At 38.9% G+C, this 26,553-nt stretch overlaps 1 protein-coding gene across 2 annotated transcripts in view; it reads left to right on the top strand.

The window, feature by feature from the left end:
* The window catches only part of HSD17B11 (hydroxysteroid 17-beta dehydrogenase 11), a 69,354-nt gene that overhangs the window by 17,835 nt on the left and 24,966 nt on the right, over nucleotides 1–26,553 (top strand). Inside the window, 3 exon segments of one of the 2 annotated variants that reach the window (NM_001257582.1) lie at nucleotides 1,035–1,166; nucleotides 3,044–3,150; nucleotides 18,890–19,027. In NM_001257582.1, coding sequence (NP_001244511.1) covers nucleotides 1,035–1,166; nucleotides 3,044–3,150; nucleotides 18,890–19,027 — 377 coding nt within the window. 2 annotated transcript variants of the gene reach the window in all.

Raw genomic sequence — 26,553 nt, 5'->3', positions numbered from 1 at the left:
AGAAATAAAGAAATAGAAAATGTGGCCAGCCTAATAGTGTAATCAGTTTTCCACAGTTCTTCATAGTAGTCCCTGATTTTGCCACATTCATTTAACTTTTATTTTTTGAAACAGAGTTTTGCTCTTGTTGCCCAGGCCAGAGTGCAATGGCGCTATCTCAGCTCACCACAACTTCTGCCTCTCGGGTCCAAGTGATTCTCCTGCCTCAGCCTCCCGAGTAGCTGGGATTATAGGTGCCTGCCACCATGCCCAGCTAATTTTGTACTTTTAGTAGAGACAGGATTTCTCCATGTTGGTCATGCTGGTCTCGAACTCCCGACCTCAGGTGATCCACCCGCCTCAGCCTCCCAAAGTGCTGGGATTACAGGCGTGAGCCACCACACCCGGCCTAATTTAACTTTTTTTGCTTACCTTTTGAAGTAATGTTTTAAAAAAAATGCTACTTAGCCAAATGCCTCTTGAGCTATAGTCAATAGAACAAAGTCAAGAGACTAAATTGCAAAAGAAAATTTCCACCTGATACACTTGAAGATATATCTATTTTGGACATAAGTGCGTAAAATAAAAAGAATTTTTTCCCCTGTTGACACATGGATTACAAAATCACTTTTATCCAGATCTAGCAGAAAAATACATACTCCTTTAATTGTCATTGCATACAAGACCAGGAATGGTGACTCATGCCTGTTATCCCAGCACTTTGGGAGGCTGAGGTGGGCAGATCACTTGAGATCAGGAGTTCGAGACTAGCCTAGCCAACACGATGAAATCCAATCTCTACTAAAAATACAAAAATTAGCCAGGTGTGGCGTGGTGGCATGCATCTTCAGTTCCTGCAATTCCGGAGACTGAGGCAGGAGAACTGCTTGAACCCGGGAGGTGGAGGTTGCAGTGAGCCAAGATTTTGGCCACTATACTGCACCCTGGGCAACAGAGCAGGAATCTGTCTTTAAAAAAAAAAAAAAAAGCCATTGTGTATAAACTTACCCTCATACCTCTTAATTAATTTACTTTTCTTATTTTATTTTTTGAAGGTGAAGGCAGAAATTGGAGATGTTAGTATTTTAGTAAATAATGCTGGTGTAGTCTATACATCAGATTTATTTGCTACACAAGATGCTCAGATTGAAAAGACTTTTGAAGTTAATATACTTGCACATTTCTGGGTGAGTATGGTTTCTTTTACAAAAATATTCCTTTTGAAAATCCCAGAGATTGAAGTGGGGCTTTCAGCAGACATAAGGAAGTATTAAATCAATGCTAAAGTTTTCTCCAGGCACCAGGAATAACATTATACAAAGAGATCATTTTTCATGCTATCACCAAATTCTATCATTCTTCCTCACTTACAATATTAATAATAATAATAAATTAATAAGAAATGTCAGGTATTGTATAGTTTTTAATTCTAAGCTAGGTTCTCACATTTCTGTGTGATCCTATTTAGAGATAAAGAAAGGAGTTGAGGACCCTCTGAGTCATCGTCTGTGATTTTATAAAGGTGAATCCAGTTTGCTTTTAGATTGTCCTTTTTCTTTTTTAGACAGGGTCTCACTCTGTTGCCAAGGCTGGAGTACAGTGATGCGATCTCATCTCACTGCAGCCCCAACTTCCCAGGCTCAAGTGATCCTCCCACCTCAGCACCCCCAAGTAGCTAGGACTATAGGCATTAACACGCCCAGCTAATTTTTGTATTTTTAGTAGAGATGGGGTTTTACAATGTTGCCCAGGCTGGTGTTGAACTCCTGGACTCAAGTGATCCACCTGCCTCGGCCTCCCAAAGTGCTTGGATTACAGCATGAGCCACTCCCCCTGGCTTTCAGATTTGCATTAGGCTCAGGCCTCATGTTATTTCCTGGCCCTAAAATTGCAAATCTTATTGTGAACCTCACCATTGAAGGTCTTAAGTTATATATATGTACATATGCTGTGTGTGTTTCTGAAGTCTTCAAATATTGCCCAAATAGCCAGTTCTTAAAAAGGCCCCTCAAAGATTTCTTGGATGAGAGTTTGGGATGACTGATCTCAAAAGAATATTGGGGTTGATAAAAATGCAGTATTATTGTATGTTAATATTCCCAAGTTTTTGACATATATCTTTATGTTTTTGTGTTTGTTCAAATATAGGTTACTGTCTCTTTTTTTGTTGTTGTTGTTTTGAGACAGGGTCTCTCTGTGTTGCCCAGCCTGGAGTGCGGTGACATGATTTTGGCTCACTGCAGCCTCAGCTTCCTGGGCTCAAATGATCTTCCCACCTTAGCCTCCCTAGTAGCTGGGACTACAGGCGTACACCACCATGCCCGGCAAGTTTTTGTGTTGTGCAGGCTGATCTTGAGCTCCTGGGCTCAAGCAATCCTTCTGCCTCAGCCTCCCAAAGTGCTGGGATTACAGGTGTGAGCCACTGCACTTGGCTGGGTATTATCTTGTTTGTTTCTTCATCCCAAGCATCAATAACAAGAGGTAGAGGGCTAGGGAACATAAAAATTTAGAAATTTTTTTTTTTTTTTTTTTTTTAGACAGAGTCTCACTCTGTCGCCCAGGCCGGAGTGCAGTGGCGTGATCTCGGCTCATTGCAACCTCCGCCTCCCAGGTTCAAGTGATTCTCCTGCATCAGCCTCCCCAGTAGCTGGGATTACAGGCACCTGCCACTATGCCCAGCTAATTTTTGCATTTTTAGTAGAGATGGGGTTTCACCATGTTGGCCAGGCTGGTCTTGAACTCCTGACCTCAAGTGATCTGCCCGACTTGGCTTCCCAAAGTGCTGGAATTATAGGCATGAGCCACCACACCTGGCTGAATTTAGCAATTTAAATGAGATGGATTCTCAAAGCTTTCAGTAGCCATTGTTTTGCTCAGGTTTTCTAATGTGGGCATCATATCCAGTCCCCTTATTGTTGCTGCATTTGTCATTTAGTTTATGTTTTTTTCATTTATGCTAGGATTCATGTTAAAAAATATACTTCTGTTTCAAAGTATTCCCAAGGGGTCTGTGAGTCTGAAATACAGTATTTTTTTTTTCTCTTTTAATAAAAACTATTTGTAGACTACAAAGGCATTTCTTCCTGCAATGATGAAGAATAACCATGGCCATGTTGTCACTGTGGCTTCGGCAGCTGGACATATTTCGGTCCCCTTCTTACTGGCTTACTGGTATGTGAACATGTGTTTCCTTCATTGGTTCTTATGCTTACCTTGTGTGTGAGATTTCTTACCCTGTCTAATGAGAACTCTTTGTATAATCATAGTAGACTTGAAATTGTCCAGTCTATTATTGGGAGTTGTCAAAAAACAAGCAGAAAGAGTTGCACAACGTCTCTTGTCTAACAACATTATCAACCATTAATCCCCTTCTAGAAGACCCTGCTGGAGGTGGCAGCCAGAAATTTATTCAGTTATGAGCCAACCACTTTGAAAACATTTCTCGTCTCTTTTAACAGCAAGAAATTACAAAACAAGAACAATAATTAGTATTATTAACAATTGTAACAAAATTTAATAATTTTTAATATTAATAAAAATGGATAAATTTTTGCAGAAATGAAATCAGAGTGAGAGAAAGAGAATATTAGGCATAGTTGGGTGAATTTTTTTTTTTTTTTTTTTTTTTGAGACGGACTCTCTGTCTTCCAGGCTGGAGTGCAGTGGTGCAATCTCGGCTCACTGCAAGCTCCGCCTCCCCGGTTCACGCCATTCTCCTGCCTCAGCCTCCCGAGTAGCTGGGACTACAGACGCCCGCCAACATGCTCGGCTACTTTTTTTGTATTTTTATAGAAACCACGTTTCACTGTGTTAGCCAGGATGGTCTGGATCTCCTGACCTCGTGATCCACCCACCTTGGCCTCCCAAAGTGCTGGGATTACAGGCGTGAGCCACCGCGCCTGGCCCAGTGATTTGTTTCTATACAACTTGCATTTGCAAGGATATATAACAAACTGTTTTACTCTAATCACATCTAAAAAGTGGTTATTCTTAGGTAATGACAAGACAAGTAATTAAGTGATCTTTATTTTGTTCTTTTTGCTCATCTATATTTTCTTTCTTCCTTCCTTTCTTCTTTCTCTTTCTTTTTTTTTTCTGAACATATATTTTCAAATATTAGTTTTCTAATAGTGGGATTTTAAACATTGAAAGAATCCAAACAAGGGAATTGGTTTTTAAAAAAATTTTCATGATTATCCGTTTAAAAAACATGCTCTTGTAATAACTGAAAACTTGAAATAGCAGTTCACAGTGACCCTATACTTCACTGGGGAGATCAGTGAGGCCACTGTATCTAGGATGATTCTACTGGTTACACACACCTTACTAATTCTTGGCTGTATTTTATGTTTTATTGAACACTTATTGTATGTTTAAGCAAATAATAACTTTTAAAATGTTGAATGTGTAAATATATATGCATATATAATGTAATGCTCAAATTTGTTTTCTCCTTTGGAATTAAATATCTAAATTCTAAAAACATGGATATAGTTGTATATGTAGCTATAGATATGTATACAAATATGTAGACACAGGCATAGGTGGGTAATTTGTTTTTATTCAACTTGCATTTGCAAGGATATATAACAAACTGTTTAATCACACCTAAAAAGTGGTTATTCTTAGGTAATGGCAAAACAAGTAATTAAGTGATTTTTATTCTTTTCCTTTTGCTTATCTATATTTCTTTCCTTCCTTCCTTTCTTTCCTTCTTTCTCTTTCTTTTCTTTCTGAACATGTATTTTCATACATTAGTTTTCTAATAGTTTTTAAAATAAATATAGACTTGGGATCGGGCATGGTGACTCATGCCCATAATCCCAGCATTTTGGGGGGCCAAGAAGGGTAGATCACCTGGGGTCAGGAGTTTGAGAGCAGCCTGGCCAACGTGGTGAAACCCCCATCTACCCCCATCTCTACCAAAAAATACAAAAATTAGCTGGGTGTTTTGACATACACCTGTAGTCCCAGCTACTCGGGAGGCTGAGGCAGGAGAACTGCTTGAACCTGGGAGGCAGAGATTGCAGTGAGCTGAGATCGTGCCATTGCACTCCTGCCTGGGTGATAGAGTGAGACTCGGTCTCAAAAATAAATAAACAAATAATAAATATAGATTTGGACTGAATTTTCAGAAAAAAAAAAAGATGAAATAACTGGTGAAGCAGTCACAGAACAGACCTATGGTGTCAAGATTGTCTATTGTCTCTTTTAGAGCCAGTTTAAGTTAGGTGATTACCACCGGCTATCAAGGGCTAATAAAATACGACATTTATTTCAATTCCTTGATGAAAGATAGTTACAGGTGCTGTCACCCTCCCTCAATCCCAGCCCCTGCAACTACTACACAACACCCTCCCAGCTCACCCCCAGCCGCTTATCTTAGTTACCAGGCACTGAGATAGGCAAAGAGGATCAGAGAACCCTGCAGGGCAGTGAGCTCTGTCATGCTTCTTCTTCTGTTTGCATAATAAACACTATAACTCTTTGGGTTCAGCCTTCATTCTGTTTAACTGTGCGTTTCACATTGAAAACCAAGGGAAAAATGTGCTTTTTGTGAGAAAGAAATTTATCTTCGTGATTAGTGGTGATGTTTTCAGCAGAAATAAAGGTTTTCATAAGGTACTGTCAAAGCAGGGATGCCACACACAGTTGTGCAGATTGTGCACTACACGATTCTACCATGCCGTATTCATGTTGGGGTCCTTCAGACTTGAAGGATTTTTCCAACGGATGGAAGTAAAATTGCTTGAGGAGCGAAGTGGCTTTTTTTTTTTTAAACAGTTTCACGCTGTTGCCAGGCTTGAGTGCAGTGGCGCGATCTTGGCTCACTGCAACCTCCGCCTCCCAGGTTCAAGCAATTCTCCTGCCTCAGCCTCCCGAGTAGCTGGGACTACAGGCGCCCGCCACCACGCCTGGCTAATTTTTCTTTCTTTTTTTTTTTTTTTTTTTTGTATTTTTAGTAGAGACAGGGTTTCACTGTGTTAGCCAGGATGGTCTGGATCTCCTGACCTCGTTATCCACCCACCTTGGCCTCCCAAAGTGCTGGGATTACAGGCGTGAGCCACCTTGCCCAGCCGAGAAGTGGCTTTTAAGAAACCACACAAGGGTGCCATTTGGGCTAACATGCAGGGTGGCAACCACAAAAGCGGTTTGAACACTTCCAGCTTTGTGACAGAGCTGTGCTTTGGTAGCCCTTAGAGAATTCCTCTTCAGAATCCTCAGCTATCACTGACCTGAATTATTGCAATCTGTGATCCTTACTGACCACAGTTATCTTCAACTCTGTCAGCTCTGGTTTTTGCTCAGCATCTAATCAATGATAGGACTTTTACAGAGATGTGCTAAAGATTACTGCCAGCAGAAAGCAATGTTTATCAGATACTGTTACTAACAATTGGGCAATTAAACTGAGACACTGCTTTTTAAAACATTTAAACATTTTTGATTGACACATGACGTACATTTATAAGAATGAAGAAATTGGCCAGGCGCGGTGTCTCACGCCTATAATCCCAGCACTTTGGGAGGCCGAGGCGGGTGGATCACAAGGTCAGGAGATCCAGACCATCCTGGCTAACATGATGAAACCCCATCTCTACTAAAAACACAAAAAATTAGCCAGGCATGGTGGCAGGCACCTGTAGTCCCAGCTACTTGGGAGGCTGAGGCAGGAGAATAGCGTGAACCCCAGAGGCAGAGCTGGCAGTGAGCCGAGATCGCGCCACTGCACTCCAGCCTGGGCGACAGAGTGAGACTCTGTCTCAAAAAAAAAAAAAAAAAAAAGAGTGAAGAAATCATAAGTCTGCAGCTCAATGAGTTACTACAACGTGGATACATCCATTTAACTACCATGCAGGTCAAAAAATTAGAACATTACAGGACCCCAGAACCCCCTCTTGAAACCCTTCCCAACCACCAATCTCTCCTTCCTTTCCAAAGGTAACCACCATGTTAACTTATAACACCTTAGATTAATTTTGCCTATTTTTGATCTTTATGTCCATGGAATCACAATATATTTGTGAGATTTAGCCATGTTGTGGTTAGTAGCTATAGTGTGATCATTTTCATGGCTGCATAGTGTTGTATCATGTGACCAATTTATTTGTCCATTCTATTATTTATGAACATTTGGGTTGTTTCCAGTAAAAATATTATTTCTGAATGGCATTATGAATGTTGACTCAATTACTCACCAGCTGTGTGACCTTAGACAAGTTACTCTACTCTGTGCTTCATTTGCCTCATCTGTAAAATAGGTTAATAATAATATCTAGGCCAGGTGCGGTGGCTCACGCCTGTAATGCCAGCACTTTGGGAGACTGAGGCGAGCGGATCACGCGGTCAAGCGATTGAGACCATCCTGGCCAACATAGTGAAACCTCGTCTCTACTAAAAAATACAAAAAAGATTAGCCAGGCATGGTGGTGCATGCCTGTAGTCCCAGCTACTCGGGAGGCTGAGGCAGGGGAATCGCTAGAACCCAGGAGGCAGAGGTTACAGTAGGCTGAGATCGCACCACTGCACTCCAGCTTGGCGACAGAGCGAGACTTTGTCTCACAAAAATAAATAAATAAATAAATAATATCTAACTTATTAGAATGATGTAAGGTTTAAATCATACACTGTATTGGACTTAGCATAAAATCTGAAATCTTGCAACTGTTCAATAACAGGAGGTTGCCTGTTGGTATTACGTTTCAATTCCACTTCCTGATATTCACACAAAACAGGGAGGTCCCACCTCTAATTTTAGCTTCCAGATTGCTTTGCCCCAGTGGAATTCATCATATATGCTCTGACGCCTAATTGTTGGGATGAAATGAGAGGGAAAGTAAGATTATTGATTATTTTCCCCGTAATTCAGCCCTCACATATCATTGTCCTGAGTTACTACAGCCACAGAAAATAATCTATTCTAGCTGTAGTCGCCTATCTTAGGAAAAAATATTTCAATTTCTTTTTAGAGTTATAGTTCAGTAGTTTTAATGATTATTATGAAGAATGCAAGATAAAAGAACTGCATGTATGGTGGGGGAGGGTGAATCTTTTGATTCTATTCTAAGATTTTTTTTTGCTGCTTGCTAAGTAATTTGTTCACAAGTATTTTGATTTTTAAAAGAAAACAGTTAGCTGGCTAATATATTCTGTCAACCCAAATAGCCAGTTTATAAACATGAAAAGTTACCAGTATGGAAATGCTCAGCAAAACTGAGTCCTGAACCTTAGCTTGTAATAAAATGTTATTTAAAAGAATAATTTGGGCCCAGGCATGGTGGCTCACACCTGTAATCCCCCAGGCTTTGGGAGGCCAAAGCAGGAGGATCGCTTGAGCTCAAGAGTTCAAGACTAGCTTGGGTAACATAGCGAGATCTCATCTCTACAAAAAATATTTTAAATTAGCTAAGTGTGGTGGTGCGTGCTTGTAGTCCCAGCTACGCAGGAGGCTGAGGTGGGAGGATAGCTTGAGCCCAGGAATTGAAGGCAGCGGTGAGCCATGATTTCTCCACTGCACTCCAGCCTGGGCAACAAAGTAAGACCTCAACACAAAAAGAAAAAGAAAAAAGAAGAATTTGGAATAAGAAACACTAACTCAGACTATTTTTTTCAGCCCTCCAAGACATCTGAATAATTTAGACTATTTCTAATATGAAGGAATTTGATGTAATATTACAAAGTACAGGGGGCAAAAATCTACTCACTTTTAGCTTTCATATATACATATACGTCTTTCTATATATAGGTTCACCCTAAAGTTTAACAATATGTTATTCCTTTTACACACTCAAGAGCATTAACTCTGAGTTTCAATATATTCTTGCATTTTTGGTCACTTGAGTAAAATCAGAAAATACAGTTTAGTAAAAGAAAAAACTAAATTTATGGATAGTCTCACCATGCAGAAATGTTACCGGAAAGGAGTTCCGATCCAGACCCCGAGAGAGGGTTCTTGGATCTCACGCAAGAAAGAATTCAGGGTGAGTCCACAGTGCAAAGTGAAAGCAAGTTTATTAAGAAAGTAAAGGAATAAAAGAATGGCTACTCCATAGACAGAGCAGCCCTGAGGGCCGCTGGTTGCCCATTTTTATGGTTATTTCTTGTTGATATGCTAAACAAGGGGTTCATTATTCATGCCTCCCCTTTTTAGACCATATAGGGTAACCTCCTGATGTTGCCATGGCATTTGTAAACTGTCATGCCCTGGTGGGAGTGTAGCAGTGAGGACGACCAGAGGTCACTCTTGTGGCCATTTTGGTTTTAGTGGGTTTTGGCCGGTTCCTTTACTGTAACCTGTTTTATCAGCAAGGTCTTTATAACTGTATTTTGTACTGACCTCCTATCTCATCCTGTGACTTAGAATGCGTTAACTGTCTGGGAATGCAGTCCAGTAGGTTTCAGCCTCATTTTACCCAGCTCCTATTCAAGATGGAGTTGTTCTGGTTCACATGCCTCTGACATTTCCCCCTTCCCTTTTATAAGAGAACCCTTAATCCTAAGGGTTGCAGAGGGATGAAAATCCATCTTTTGTAACTTCCTCAGGCTGAATGGGGCCATGATATTCCTGCCTAATTATTAGGGCCTCTTGTGTTCAGGGTAGAGGAGCTTAGTCAGAAAGCATCAGTATGGCAAGGGCCATTCATGACTTGAGTTTTGACAAGAGGTGATATCTGGGAGATTAATAAGTATTTAGTTTAAGAAAACATTTAGTAAGCCTGTCCTGTGTTCCTATACAAAGGATATAATAGCAATATATTTCATAAGAGTAAAGCAAAATAAGTAGTTATTCCAAGTAAACTAAATTAGAGGGCTTTCCATGAACTGGGCAACTGTTGAGACGAAGCTGATATGGACTTGCTAGCTGATTGCAATGTGCCTAGAATTTTACATTACCCATTCCTCTTGTTTCTTCTGAGCAGCAGTTAGAGATTCCTGGTTGGTTTACAGGAATAAACAGGGTTAGCCTAAATTGCAGAAACAAACTTAAAAACAACTGAGACTAGAATTTAATAACAAGTGTACTATAGTTCTTAAAATATAATATTCTCTCTCCAGTTTCCCATTTTTATTTAAGACAAATTATGATAAGACTGATTTGCTTTATTATACTTGGTCTGATTATTTGTATAAAGTGCAGCAAGAATAATTATTTTTCACATAGGCTTTTTAATTGGCTTTGATAGAACTCTGTTTTATAAGGAATCTCAGGTAAGACTTTTTAAAGCTGAGCCCTGCCATGGGTTTGTACCCTTAAATACCTATGAGTTGGGTAAAACACTTTTCTTTTGGGGTCCCAAGATAACTTGGGCCTCCTGGACCTGTGAGAAAGTGACATTCTTTACTTACTATAGGTCAGAAACCCTGTACAGGGACTGTGTAGGCAAGGTATGAGGCCAGTTTCCCATAGGGCTTTTATTGGCTTTACAAGTCAAGTTTGATTCCTTAAAGGAAAGCACACCATTTCAGGCAAAGCCTTGGTGAAATAACCAATTTCTCCAATAGTGTCCTGTTACAAAAGAAAACAGATTTTTATTGCACTTATGCAAATAACTATACCATAAGTTAAGAATACTTACAATTAGTTTCCAAATTCTGGAGAAATCAGGTAGAGAGAAACAAATATGTTTCAAATTCTGTTCATAGGAGTATATTTTACTTAATTGCTACAAGCTGTAAATAGCTTAAAAGAAGTTTCCTTGACTTTGAAAAATAAAACAAAGGATCAGCAATATTTTAAGCAAAGTTAAAAAAATTACTTCAGTTTTATATTGGTTCAGTTAATTCAGTTAACTCCTGTTCTACTTGTTATTCATTAATATTCCAGCTTTTTATGAGAGTTTTGAAAGTTGTTTTCTTTATTTTAATGTTACAATTTCTAAAGTTATTAGAAACCTGCATTTAAGAATACCTGCTAGAGTTCTATAGTTGATTATAAACCACCTTTTAAAGAGGATTAAAACAAGACAACAATTGTCTGTGGATGATAAAAAGCTTTAGGACAGCCGCTATTAAAGCCACAATTGATAAGGAAATTTGGTTACTTTTGTGGCACACAAAATTTTCCATAACAATTATAATTATTAGTAACATACACTAAGTCATATTAGAATTAAAGGAGTTTCTTATAACTTTGGAACATATACCAATAACACATTTATGCAAATATAGTCCAAAGAAAGCAAAACACTGTTTCACATTTGGTAATGCTTCTTGGATGATTTTTATACCAAATAAGCAAAATTTCACCTTTGCATTAATGTATTATTAATGTTAAACCCAATTTTTAATAAAACCTTAGAGACATATTAACCCAATTTTAATGTTTAATCATAAGGTAAGATTTTTATAAACCTTTATAACTCTTTACATTTTTTTGTGAAAGAGCAGATAAGTCCTTTAAGAAAAACCTGTTATGCTTTCCTTCCAATGTTTAGTTTATGGAAAAACTGAATAATACCCCTTTAACTTTAGCCAATATGTTCATACACAGAATCTCTTACAATTAATTTTTACAAACTTTCCACGAAGGCCAGGCGCAGTGTCTCACGCCTATATATCCCGGTACTTTGGGAGGCCAAGGTGGGTGGATCACCTGAGGTCAGGAGTTTGAGACCAGCCTGATCAACATGGAGAAACCCTGTCTCTACTAAAAATACAAAATTAGCCAGGCATGGTGGCACATGCCTGTAATACCAGCTACTTGGGAAGCTGAGACAGAAGAATTGCTTGAACCCGGGAAGCGGAGGTTGCGGTGAGTCAAGATGAAGCCATTGCACTCCTGCCTGGGCAACAAGAGCAAAACTCCATCTAAAAAAAAAAACCTTCCACAGCTTCTTTAAAAAAATTTTTTTTTTTCACTTAACACAATCCTTTAACACTTTAGGCAGAAAATAATCCACATTCCCATGCCTTCTTATAATTTTTTTTTTCTTTACCAAAAACACATTTCACCTTTTTTATACACTTTGCATGTAAAACTGTTTCTTCAGTCGTCTTAATTACACCAGGCAGGACACACCAGGCAGAAGTGCAGATAAGGGCTGACTCTCCAGCATAGCCAGGGGGTATGGCTAATTCCACATATCCTGGACGCCTTATCTAGAAGCTGATGGCTTTAAGGTAGGTAAATAGAACAATTTTCAAAAGTTAAAGAAACAGTTTGACCTTAAAGCATTTAGCACATCTGATATCTGACCTTAATTTAGACCAAATGTCTACATTTTAAAGACATTTTGTTTTTCCAATAAATGTTAAATGTTAAAACTGTCTTTATTTTCAAAAGATTACTAAAGTCACATGAACAAAAAGGCATTAAAGTTTCTATTTTTCTGACAAAATATTTGATTTATGCACGTATTTTTCTAAGTCAATTAATTAGAGCTTTTTAATATATAAACATACACTATAAATAGAAGATTCAGCACTTATGTGGTTTTTCGTTTGCCAGTTTTTTTTTTTTTTTTTTTGAGACAGAGTTTTGCTCTTGTCACCCAGGCTGGAGTGCTGTGGCATGATCTTGGCTCACTGCAATCTCTGCCTCCCAGGTTCAAGTGATTCTCCTGTCTCAGCCTCCTGAGTAACTGGGATTACAGGCGCCCACCACCCCACTCAGCTAATTTTTGTATTTTTAGTAGAGATGGGGTTTCCCCATGTTGGCCAGGCTGTTCTTGAACTCCTGACCTCAAGTGATCCGCCCACCTCGGCCTCCCAAAGTGCTGGGATTACAGGCATGAGCCACCTCGCCCCACCATTTGCCAGTTTCTTAATTGGATGACTGGCTTCAGGGTGGTGCCCTTGGAGGAACAGGGCCGGGAGAGCATGCGTTTCTAGGGCTAAATAAGTAGCAAATAAGCAGCTGAAGGCAAAGATCTCCACAATTAAAGGTGCCATTTTATACTGGATCCTGGATCCCCAAAAGGAGGGAAATACTACGGAAGAAGACAGTGCAGTGCTTTTACCGACTGTGCATTTCATTACAAGGCAACCCAAAGCCAATCAGCCCATTCTGTAATCAGCCCATCCTCATGAGATCTCATCTCCCAGTGAGGGGGGAGGATGTTGCCTTATCTTCCAGGTGGCCAAGAGCATGCTTCTCTGATCCAAGTGTGCAGAGTCAAGTATACCCTCCATACTACTGTTAACCACCCTTTAAAGTATATTTCCTACCTAGTTATTACACACCTCTCTCATAATGCAGAGTGATTGCTGATACCCCTAAACTCAAAACCGTCAGATAACACCATGCAAAACAGAGCAGAGCCTTTGATTTTGAGAGGAATCTATCTGCTTTTAATTCTTGGGGTTTCATAAGGAAAACGGAGGGGTTTTTTTTTTCCCCAAAATGGGGTCTGTGGTACCTCCTTTGTTTTTCCCAAGGAGTCCCAAGCTACCAGAAGTTATCTGCGGGCCTTTCATGTGAGCATTAAGAGTAACAAGACAAAAAAAAAAACAGAAAAATAATTCAGTTGACTGAGAAGAAAAAACCTTTTTCCAGCAAAACAAGTTTCAAGAAGAGAAAAACATAAAGCCCTTTTAAATATATCTATAGCTTGTTCCACTTTTAAGTAAGCTGACTTTTAACCATAATGCTCTTTAAAGAAGAAATCCTTTCAGAGCTCTTATTACCCGACTTTAGCCATGCCAAGCGGCCAGTATTTCCAGCTTCTGAACTTTACCAAAGGTAAACTCCTAGGTGCTTAGAGAAAGGAAAATTGAAGACAGTCCATGGAGGAGAAGAGAATAGACAGGGTCACGCATATATTAAATCAGTAACAACTTACTTCCTAGGTGGGGAATTGAACCTAGACTACCACTGTAAAAGTGCAAAACCTTAGCTACTGAGCTACAGGACTGGACAGTATCAATTTGTTTTCTCAGAAGGAATCTAGATTAGTTAATTTGGAGCTTGCAAAGGCTTTTAACTAATATGATTTTCAGAGCTGGCTATGACATGAACTTTAAAATTCTTGTTCCCTGGAAGTACCAAGAGAAGGTACTGCCATGCAGTTAAAAGATCAAACTCCCACGGACATAAAACTTTGGCCTCCCAAGGTGCTGGGATTACAGGTGTGAGCCACTGCACCCGGCCTAGCCCCCTAAATCTTAGAAGGGACTCTAACCCTCCTAAGTCAGGCCTCTAACTCGAGTTCAGTCAAGTGTCCTTGCCTTTTATTAAGAAGGACCTGTAACTCACTGTGTCTTAGGAGAGACTGTAACTCCCCTAAGTTGGGCCTCTAACCCAATCCCGTTCTTTACCCAGGTGTCAGCGCACGGGTGTGCGCGGATTGTTTTCCTTTGGGCGGGGGATCTCTTCAGTATCATGCAGTCTATGGTCCGCCAGAAATATGTTATAAGACCCCAACACTTACCCAAAAGTAGCAGTAGGGTCAGGATTTCTGCACTATATATAGCCCCTTCGTGGTTGCCAGAAAGATGTTACCAGAAAGGGATCCCAATCCAGACCCCAAGAGAGGGTTCTTGGATCTCGTGCATGAAGGAATTCAGGGTGAGTCCGCAGTGCAAGGTGAAAGAATATTTGTTTGTTTGTTTGTTTATGAGACGGAGTCTCGCTTTGTCGCCCAGGCTGGAGTGCAGTGGCCAATCTCAGCTCACTGCAAGCTCCGCCTCCCAGGTTCACGCCATTCTCCTGCCTCAGCCTCCCAAGTAGCTGGGGCTACAGGTGCCCATCGCCACGTCTGGCTAATTTTTTGTGTTTTTAGTAGAGAAGAGGTTTCACTGTGTTAGCCAGGATGGTCTCGATCTCCTGACCTTGTGATCCGCCCTCCTCAGCCTCCCAAAGTGCTGGGATTACAGGCGTGAGCCACCGCGCTGGGCCGAAAGCAAGTTTGTTAAGAAAGTAAAGGAATAAAAGAATGGCTACTCAGTTAGACAGAGCAGCCCCGAGGGCTGCTGGTTGCCCATTTTTATGGTTATTTTTTGATAATATGCTAAACAAGGTGTGGATTATTCATGCCTCCTCTTTTTACACCATATGGGGTAACTTCCTGATGTTGCCAGGGCATTTGTGAACTGTTATGGCGCTGGCGGGAACGTAGCAGTGAGGACGACCAGAGGTCACTTTTGTGGCCATTTTGATTTTGGTGGGTTTTGGTGGGTTTGGTTTTTGTGGCTCCTTTATTGCAACCTGTTTTATTAGCAAGGTCTCAAAGTCTTTATGACCTGTATTTTGTACTGACCTCCTATCTCATCTTGTGCCTTAGAATGCCTTAACCATCTGGGAACGCAGCCCAGTAGGTTTCAGCCTTATTTTACCCAGCTCCTATTTAAGATGGAGTTGCTCTGGTTTACACGCCTCTGACAAAATAATCATGATATGCATGTTATAATTTTTAAGGATATTTTAAATGCAAACATATAGTTATGCATTGAAAAAATCTATATGTAATTTTGGCTTTTAATTTAAAATAATATTTATATGTTAATAAATATATATTGTGTGCAATATCATTTTCTATTTCTGCATGGGATACCACTGCACATACATGCCACTAGTTCTGCAATTTATTCATTATCATTGATACTTTGTCAGGACTCTTTAAGTTGCAAGGAACTGCCCCAAAGAGAAATTTTTTGGCTCTGTAATTAAAGCCTCAACAGGCTGTCTTCCTCTGATGCCCAGATATCTACCAAAAGTTCCAGGGTTAAATCCTTTAAATTCCAAGTCCAGCAGGAGGAGGAAACAAACATCACTTCAACAATGGCTTCAAACGTTCTTGTTCTAGAGGTCAGTGACTAGACTAACCCGGAGCCAATCACTGTATGCATTTGGTGACAGTGGTATTACCAGAGCAAGGGGATACAAATGCTGATGGGAAAAAATAACAGCTGCCCACTACAGACGTTTCACATTATTCCCAACTATTTGCTTTAATGAACTGTACCCCATGGACTATCCTTGAACATAAATCTTTGGAGACATGATTGATAATTTCCATGGGATAAACACTGGATCTAAGAGCATGGCATACTTTTAATGAATTTGATACCTTTTGCCAAATTGCCTTCCAGAAAAGGCTACCAGTTAACCTGTGCTTTGAAAAATAGAAAGCTGTGGAAAGAAAGTTTTTATCACTTTTTTAAAAGTTTGACATATATTGAATGAAGACTTAAAAAGAAAAGATTGCTAGATTCAATTCTATGAGGTGAAAAATCTGTACATTGAAAAAAAGCTCAGATAAAAATTTCTTCATATCCTTATAATTACTGCTAGGCAAGAATTCTGTCTTGTTTTACTTTGCTTTTATATGAATTATTCCTAATGTAAATCATTTTTATATGCCTATATCTACTGTTATTTTTATATTAAGATTTTTCCATGAATGCCCTTTAGCCATTTATCTATTAGAGTACTGTCTTATTCCGTTATAAAAGTTGCCACATATTAACCTTATCTTTGTCTTACATGTTGCAAATGCTTTACCAGTTTGTCACTTGCCTTTTAATTTGCTTGGAGTTCATAAAGTTTAGAGCATATCATATATAAATCTGGTTTATTACCCACCCGTAAAACCTGATTCTACCACTTTGTAGTGTATCTTTAGGCAAGTTTGATAACCCCTGTTTACCTCAGTTTCATCTTTGGTAAATGAGGGTCATAATATATTTTATAGGAGTGTTATGAAGATTCAATGAAATAATTATTTAGAATAGGCCAGGTACTGTGACTCACACTTATAATCCCAGCGCCTCGAGAGACTGAGGCAAGAGTATGACTTGAACCCAGGAGTTTGAGACCAACCTATGCAACATAGCGAGACCCGCATCTCTACAATAAAGTAAAATAATTATTCAAGTGTTGTGGCACATGCCTGTAGTCCCAGCTACTTGGGAGGCTGAGGTGATACATTGCTTGAGCAGAGAAGTTCCTAGGTTGAAGTGAGCTATGATTGCATCACTGCACTCCAGCCTAGGTGACAGAGAAAGACTCCCCAAAAAACTCCAAAATGCATCAGAATAACTGAAGGCAATGTCTAGCACATAGTAATCTATTTTAGATATGATTTTTATTTATATTGTTTTTCAGTATACAGAACCTTTTAATCTCATATAATTTAATTTAGCAATCTTTCTTTTAAGCCTTCTGTATTAGTCCACTCTCACCCTGCTATAAATAACTGCCGAAGACTGGGCAATTTATAAAGGAAAGAGGTTCATACATGGCTGGGGAGGCCTCAGGAAACTTACAATTATGGAGGAAGGGGAAGCAGGCATGTCTTACATGGCAGCAGGAGACAGAGAGAGAGAGAGAGAGATTGAGAGATTGAGATTAAGAGCAAGAGATGATCTGCCAAACACTTATAAAACCATCAGATCTTGTGAGAACTCCTTCACTATCATGAGAACAGCATGGGGAAAACTGCCCCCATGATCCAATCACCTCCCATGAATGCCCTCCCTCAACATGTGGCTAATACAATTCGGACTGCAATTGTTGATGAGATTTGGGTGGGGACACAGCCAAACCATATCACCTTCAATATGTGCCTAAGCTTTTTATAAAAAGGTAAGAGAGACATTTTCACAGCTTTCTGTCTCCCAAAGCATAGATTAACTGGCCAGAATTCATAGCTACTTTGTGTAATTGCTAATTCATACAGATTTAACAGAATAAAAGATTATCTGATAATTAATGCCACTGAATTGCACACTTAAAAATGGTTAAAATGACAAATTTTACATGATATATATTATACCACAATTTTTAAAAGTTAATAATATATCAAAAACCATTTAATTGTACATTAAGTGAATGCTTTGTATGATATATGAATTTATATGTCAATAAAGCCCTTTTTAAAAAAAAAAAAAAAACCTGAGAAAGTAATGTCTATTTAGAGTAAGTAATTTCACTACTATTTCCAAATGAAAGCGCTGTTACAGTAAGAAACGCTTTGCATTGTGATTCATTCATTTGACAAATATTCATTGAGCACCTAAGAGCCAAGCACTGTGCTAGGCCCTGGAGATTCACTGGTGACCAAAACAGTCATGGAGCTTATAGGAGAGGTGTGGGGGACAGATGTTTTAAAAAACTTAATCTCGCCCAGGCACGGTGACTCATGCCTGTAATCCTAGCACTTTGGGAGGCCGAGGCGGGCGGATCACAATATCAGGAGATCGAGACCATCCTGGTTAACATAGTAAAACCTCATCTCTACTAAAAATACAAAAAAATTAGCCGGGCATGTTGGCGGGGGCGCCCGTAGTCCCTGCTACTTGGGAGGCTGAGGCAGGAGAATGGCGTAAACCCGGGAGGCGGAGCTTGCAGTGAGCCAAGATCATGCTAGGGCACTCCAGCCTGGGCGACAGAGTGAGACTCTGTCTCAAAAAAAAAAAAAAAAAAAAAAAAATTAATCTCAATTGAGTGTTCAGTTACAAATCTGAGATAGATACTATCATAGAAAACTGAGAATTACTATGTAATGAGAAAATAATTTAGACTGGGGGTTAGCAAAGGCCTCTTTGAGGAAGTGAAGCTGTGACTTAAAAGAAGAATAGGATTTATCCAGGAAAAGTTTTCAGCAGATTCTGTGAACATCTTAAAGTAAATGAGGAAGAGCTTATAGTGACCCTGAATTTTGTGGAACAACAAAGAAAACAAATATTCTGCTAATTTTCTTTAAAAGGCCTTTTAAGGAAATGTTCTTATTCCATAAGTGATGCTAAGATGCAGTAAATCTTCTGTGTCAGTGCTTCTTAGACCTTAATGTGCCTACAGATTTACCTGAGAATCTTGTGAGATGTAGGCTCTGATGCAGTCTGTCTGGACTGGGGCCTGAGATTCAGGGAATGCCCACATTGCTCTGCGGAGGACCATGCTGAACTGAGGAAAAAAGGCAGACATTTCAGAATTCTGGAATTATTTTGTAAACGCTCTCTTTATTTTCAGTTCAAGCAAGTTTTCTGCTGTTGGATTTCATAAAGCTTTGACAGATGAGCTGGCTGCCTTGCAAATAACTGGAGTCAAAACCACATGTCTCTGTCCTAATTTTGTAAACACTGGCTTCATCAAAAATCCAAGTACAAGGTAAGTTGAGAAATTGAGACAAAAGGATTGGTGGTTGCCATGAATACCAGCCATTCTGTGGGTTTTCCTAGATGTTTTAATCCCTAAAACACCTGATATTTAATGCTCTTAGTTCATTTTGATTTCAGCTTCCGTAGATTGTGGGAAAACAGGTGTAAAGCCAAAAAGAGAGAAAGCAAGGGAGAGTGACTAAAAAAGTAAATATGAATGACATAGGTAAACTTGCGAACTCTTCCTTTTTTCTTCTCCTGAGTAATGATTCACAGGCATAAATATACAAACATGTCACCAGGTGTGCTTGGGAACTATGTAGGGGCCTCACCCTCAGATATGTTGACTTACTGGGTTTGGTTGGGGTAGGGTAGTGGCAGGAAAGGGGGCCTGGAACTCTACGTTTAAAAAAGGTGATTATCATAGGTGATTCTGATAGAGATAACCCAGGACCACATGTGAAAAACGCTTCCCTTTGGTCATCTAGAGATTAGCCTCCAGAAGGAGTACCAGATCATATTCTTTCCTTGGTTAAAAAATAAAATTATAAAGGATTAATCTGAAGATAATTTTTAATATTTTCTCTTTTTAGAAATAGCTTTAATGTCTTTGTAAACATAATGCATACTTACTTGTTTAAATGCCAATGTTACTGAAAAATACAAATCAAAAAGTTCTTTTTTAATCTCCTTAAAACCCTCTATCGGGTGGAAACCACTCTTAAAATTTTGATGAACATCCTTCTAGACTTCTCTGAATTTTATATAACTGGCGTATGTTACACATAGGGTCCTGGAAGCAGCAAGTACACTGCATACTTCCCTCAGCATTATGTTATAGACATCTAATAAAGTACAGAGCATTATAATAAATTGTATCGACTATTGGGAGCAATAGCATCTCCTAGTGATGATTTTAGGGTTGTTTTTAGTGTTCTGGATTTTTACAGCAAATCAGCAATAAGCATGCTTGGGCACACATATTTTCACTTTTGGATAATTATCTCCTTCAGGTAGATTCATAAAGGGGGATTACTGGGCCAAAGGGTATATAACTTGTAAATATTCCTACATATTGCCAAACTCCCCTCCAGAAATGCTGCACTGATTTGCACTCCTACCCACGGTGCAGGGAGAGCACCTTACTCTCTACTTCTTCACCAGTCTGCTTTCTGTGACTCTTTTAATCCCTGCCAATCCAATACACGACGAATCATCTTTCTTTTTACCCTGATGACTCGCTACATTCATGTTTGCATATGATTTTTGGACATTTGACTTCTTTTATGAATTGCCTGTTTCCATGGCATCAGCTCACTTTTTGCTATTGAGCTCTAGAGTTGTTTTTGTTTTTGTTTGTTTTTTGGGTTTTTTGAGATAGGGTTTCACTCTGTCGCCCAGGTTGGAGTATAATGGCGCAATCTCGGCTCGCTGCCACCTCAACCTCCCAGGTTCAAGAGAGTCTCATGCCTCAGCTTCCCGAGTATCTGGGATTACAGGCACACACCACCACGCCCGGCTAATTTCTGTATTTTTAATAGAGACGGGGTTTCTCCATGTTGGCCAGGCTATTCTCAAACTCCAGGCCACAAGTGATCCGCCCGCCTTGGCCTCCCAAAGTGCTGGGATTACAGGCGTGAGCCACCATGCCCAGCTGAGCTCTAGAGATTTTTAATTGATACATAAGAAAGAATTCTTCATACATTTGAGAAGCCGCTTTATATATCACATACGTTTTTTTCCCCAGTTTTTTTGTTTGTTTGTTTGTTTGCTTTTAAACCTATTTTCATTTAGTTTTACATTAAAATTTTCTTAGGGACTTTCTTCTCGTGGCCTTTAGGTTCTGTGAGGTGTTTAGAAAGGTCTTTCTCATTCCGAGCTTATGAAAATATTTACCCATATTTTTTCTAGCATATATTTTATGGTTGCATTTTTCATACTTAAATCATTGCCCCACCCAAATTTATTTTGATTTAAGAAGTAAGGTCACAGTATAGTTTGTTTTTTCCAAATAGTTAATGAGTTTTCTGTACTATTTATTAAATATTACATCATTTCCTCACTGATATTAAATTCATATTATAAGTTCATATGCTTACTTGGATAGACTTTTGGATTCCCAATTTTATTGTAATGACGAGATTCAATTTTGCTTAGTTGTGTTTTGTTTTTGAGACAGGGTCTCACTTAGGCTGAAGTGCAGTGGTGTGATCGTGGCTCACTGTAACCCTGAACTGGGCTCGAGCAGCCTTCCACCTCAGCCTCCTGAGTAGGACTACAGTGTGTGCCACCATGCCCAGCTAATTTTTTTTTTTTTTTTTTTTTGAGAGCCAGGGTTTTGCTATTTGCCCAGGCTGGTCTCGAATTGACCTTGAGCAATTCTCCCACCTCCACCTCACCTCCCAAAGTGCCAGGATTATAAGCATGAGTCCCTGCATCCAGCCAAGATTCAATTTTTAAGTTTTATTCTGCCCCCTCAAACTTCCCCATCTTTCCCCCAATTCAGCTGCCTTTGTTGAAAATGTATTTAAAATTAATGAAAAATATTCAGTGTGGTCACTTGAAGGGTTAATGGGTTCTAATTTTTTTCCTTTTTTTTTTAATTTTTTTTTTTTTTTTTTTTTGAGACAGGGATTCACTCTGTCACCCAGGCTGGATGCAGTGGCACAATCACAACTCTCTGCAGCCTTGACCTCCTGGGCTCAGGCAATTCTCTCACCTCAGCCTCCCCAGTACCTGGGACCACACAGGCATGTGTCCCCACACCTGGCTAATTTTTAAATTTCTTGTAGAGACAGGGTCTCCCTGTGTTGCACAGGCTGGGCTCAAGGGCTCCTTGAACTCAATTGAAACTCCTGGACTCAAGTCATCCTCCCAACTTCAGCCTCTCAAAGTGCTGGGATTACAGGCGTGAGTCACCATGCCCAGCCTAACAGGTTCTATTTTATTTTATTTTATTTTATTTTATTTTATTTTATTTTATTTTTATTTTATTATTTTATATTATTTTATTTTATTTTTTATTTAGTAGAGACGGGGTTTCACCATATTGGTCAGGCTGGTCTCGAACTCCTGACAGGTGATCCACGGCCCCCAGGTTCTATTTTAAATACATTTAATTTAAGTCATCCCACAGGGAAGCAGAACAGAAAGCCAACGTTAGACAGAAATTTGGGAGCTGTCCAAAGATCTCAAGCCCCCAAGAATCTATCAAATAGTCTTTAAAATCTATTTTTAATACACAATTTTGTTAGAAAGCAAAAGTAAGAGTATTTATTTTAGAGGTCAGTGTTTAAATTTATCAATATTAAACCAGAAAACCCTAACTGGAGTCTGAAGAGAGAAGAGAAGGGACAGATAAGTTTTTCAGGTTGGGAAATGGATCTGAGGAATGAGAGTGGTGAGGATAAGCTTCAGTAAAACTGAAAGCAGATGTTGAAGATAAAACTTGCCAGTTTCCTCAATTTCTTTTTCAGTATGTGGATACTAAAATAACATATTTGAGTCAAGTTTTTAAGTCATACTATCTTTCAGTAGTTAAAAACAGACATCCTATTTTCAAAAGTTATAATTGAATTTTTTAACCTTGCGCCCTTGACAAGACCACACAGAGCTGACCTTAATGTGGGCTCCAGTGCCCTCTCCTGACAAAACTTACTAGTGCCATTAAAAAAGAATTAGGAAGCCCACTCTGGGGGAAAAGTGTGAACAGAGGCTAAGATTATTCTAGGCTGAATATAAACCTGACCAAGGAAGGGCCTAGAATATTGGTCTTGACATATGAACCTCTTTGAGGCTAAGCTGGTACTGAAGTAGACTCCAAAGATGAAGTTAGTTTTAATATAGAAACTTAGTACTTCTAATTAGAAGAGAGAACGTATTCCTCATTAAATACCTGTTTACATGTCAGACACCAAATAAAATGTCATTTTCTTAAACCTCACAACAATACTTTGGGGGAGATGTTATTAGTCCTTCTTCACTAGATGAGAGATGTCTGAGGTTTAGAGAAATTAAGTAACTTGCCCAGTTACTGAGATTCAGATTAAGCTACATAGGCCTTTCTGAATAAAGAAAATTGAACCAATCTCTAAATGGCTGAATTATAAATATTTTGTTTCATATTAATGTTGGAACTTAAATTCTGTTTGAGAGCATATCTAAGATGTAGTTTATTGGTTCTTATATTTACACAGCTAACACACTGCAAAGAAACTGTTTACTAGAAAGGTGTAATACAGCATAATCTGGGTTTATTGGAATTAAATGTAAATCAGGTGTTCCGATTTTTTTTTTAAGCTCAGTTATTTTTATTAAATAAACTTGAATTTCAATAAATAGTTTTAAAACAATTTTTAAATATATATATATATACATATTTTTTTAATTTTCTTTTAGAGACAAGGTCTTGCTTTGTTCCCCAGGCTGATCTTGCCTCAGCGTCCCAAGTAACTGGGCTATAGGCGTGAGCTGCCACACCCAGCTTAGCACACTTTTAATCTTTGCCAGTATGATAGGAAAAAAACAGTACCTCCATGTTATATTAATATGATCTTTTTATCATTAAATGGGCCAACAATAATATTTTCATTCATTTAATTATTTATTTATGTTTGAGACAGGGTCTCGCTCTGTCGCCCAGACTAGAGTGCAGTGGCATGATCCCAGCTAACTGCAGCCTCTACCTCCCAGATTCAAGTGATTCTCCTGCCTCAGCCTCCCAAGTAGCTGGGATTACAGGTGCATGCCACCATGCCCAGCTAATTTTTGTATTTTTAGTAGAGACGGGGCTTTTGCCCTGTTGGCCAGGCTGGTCTCAAACTCCTGGCCTCAAGCGATCCGCCTGCCTCAGCCTCCCAAAATGTTGGGATTACAGTCGTGAGCCACCGCACCCAGTCCATCCTTTTATATTTAATAAGTCCTACTATCTTTGCTACTCCATTTTGATTATATAAATTAGACTGCATTACACAAATGCTTATAAAACAGGTTGAAGAAATGCCCTTCTGTTCCTAGTTTGTTGAGTGTTTTTACCACAAAGGAATGTTGTATCATGTCAAATGTGTTTGATGCCTACTGAGATGATCGTTTAGGTTTTTTCCCTTCATTTTATTAAATGGTATATTTCATTGTTTTGTGTATGGTGAGCCACTTTGTATTCCTGGATAATGGTGTTTAGTTCTTTTAATATAATGCTAGATTTAATTTGCTAATCTTTTGTTGAGGATTTTTGCATCTATATTCCTAAGAGATACTGGTCAGTAGTTTTCATGTGATCTCTTACTCTATTTGTTGTATCGGGTTAATTCTGGACTCAGAGAATGAGTTAAGAATTTCCTCCTCTTCTGTTTTTTTGGAAGAATTTGAGAAGGATTGGTGTTAATTCTTTTTTAAACATTGGGTAGAATTCATTATGAAGCCATCTAGTCCTGGGCTTCTCTTTCCTGGAAGTGTTTTGATTTCTGATTCAGTCTCTTATTAAAGATCTCAGATTTTCTGTTTCTCCTTGAGTCAGTTTTGGTAGTTTGTGTATTCCTGAGAGTTTGTATATTTCATGTATGTTTCTAATTTGTTGGCCTGCAATTGTCCTCATATTCCCTTATAATCTTACTTATTTCTGTAAGGTCAACAGGAATGTCCCTGCCTTCATTCCTGGTTTTAGTAGTTTGAGTCTTCTCTATTTTTGCCTTGGTCAGTGTAGCTAAAGGTTTGCTAATTTTGTTTATCTTTTTAAAGAACCTATTTTCAGTTTCATTGATTCTGTAGTTTTTCTGTTCTCTATTTCATTCATTTGTGCTTCAATCTTTTTTTCTGCTTGCTTTGTGTTTGTTTTGTTTTTATTTTTAGTTTCTATAGTTTCTTAATGTGCAATTTCACTTTTTTGATTTGAGATCTTTTTATTTTTTTAATGCAGACATTTGCAGCTATAAATTTCCCTCTGAGCACTGCTTTCACTGCACCTCGTAAGTCTTTATTTTATTTTTTTTATTTTTTGAGATAGGGCCTCACTGTGTCACCCAGGCTGGAGGGCCAGTGGTGCAGTCATAACTCATTGTGGCCTCTACCTTCCTGGGCTCAAGCGATCCTCCTGCCTCAGCCTCCTGAGTAGCTGGAACTACAAGTGCGTGCCACCACACTCAGCTAATTTTTAAAAATTGTTTGTAGAGACAGGGTCTCACTCAGTTGTCCAGGCTGGTCTCAAACTCCTGGGCTCAAGCAATCTTCCTGCCTCGGCCTCCAGAGTGCTGGGATTATGGACTTGAGCCACTATGCTCACCTCATCCCATAAATCTTGATTTGTCGTGTTCACCTCTAAGTATTTTCTAATTTCTTGTGGTTTCTCATTTGTCTCATTGTTTATTTAGGGGTACTATTTAATTTCTATATATTTGCGAGTTTTCCAGTTTTCCTTCTGTTATTTTCTGATTTTACTCCGTTGTAGTCAGAGAACATAGTTTGTATAATTTTAATCTTTTAAAATGTATTGAGATTTGCTTTGTGGTCTGATGTACGGTCTATCTGGGAGAAAATTTTCCATGTGTTCTCGAGAATAATGTGTATTCTGCTGTTGTTGGGATGGTGTGTTTTACACGTATCTGTTAGGTATAGTTGATTTATAGTGTTATTCAAGTCTTCTGTTTCTTGGGGTCTTCTGTCTAGTTCTTCAATATGTTGTTGAAAGTGGAAATTAAAGTCCCTAACTATTATTGTTGAAACTGTCTTACGTCCCCCTCTCTTTAATTCTGACGGGTTTGCTTCATGTATAATATTTTGGGGATCTCTTGTTAGCTACACAAGCAATTTTTAGTTAAATGTGTTTTTCCTGAAATAAGTTATCTCTTTCCAACTAATGATAGAAACAATGCCGCATAACCTGAATTTATTAGATTAGGTGTAATTGAGTGTTCTGATCATTTTAGGGGCACCCAAGATTTATTTCTGTTGAACATAGTTTTAAAATATCTAATTTCCCATCTGTAATGTACATAACACAATTTATTTTTTCTCTAAAAATTTAGGAGTTTGTATGTGTGTGTCACAGAAAGATACTAGTTTTTATTGACTAGTACCATAAAAAGATGTTATATAAGAAAATGCCTCCTGTAACATTTGTGTAGTGTAACCGTGTAAAGTGCGTGTATATATACATTTCCATTTAACCATCATATTCCCAGTGGAGTGCTGGTGCTGGCTTGTATAGTAGTACTCATTCAATGATGTCATGTAGATAGTTTAAAATTAGTTGTTGTGGGAATATTTACACTGTGGAAATCAACAAATGCTACCAAACTGGGATTTTTGTCCCCTAGAGAGCCAGTGGTTAAACATTTGCCACTGAACCACTGCACTATCCTTATTTTTCAGATTAGGAAATAACAAAAACAAACCTGAGATTTAAAGAGTTGAGGCCGGGCGTGGTGGCTCACGCCTGTAATCCCAGCACTTTGGGAGGCCGAGACAGGAGGATTACCTGAGGTCAGGGGTTCGAGACCAGCCTGGCCAACATGGTGAAACCCCATCTCTACTAAAAATACA

Source organism: Macaca mulatta, chromosome 5, assembly GCF_049350105.2.
Source record: "Macaca mulatta isolate MMU2019108-1 chromosome 5, T2T-MMU8v2.0, whole genome shotgun sequence".
NCBI classification, from domain to species: domain Eukaryota; kingdom Metazoa; phylum Chordata; class Mammalia; order Primates; family Cercopithecidae; genus Macaca; species Macaca mulatta.
Note: the sequence above shows the minus strand (reverse complement) of the source record. Positions and strands in the feature narration are given on the sequence as shown.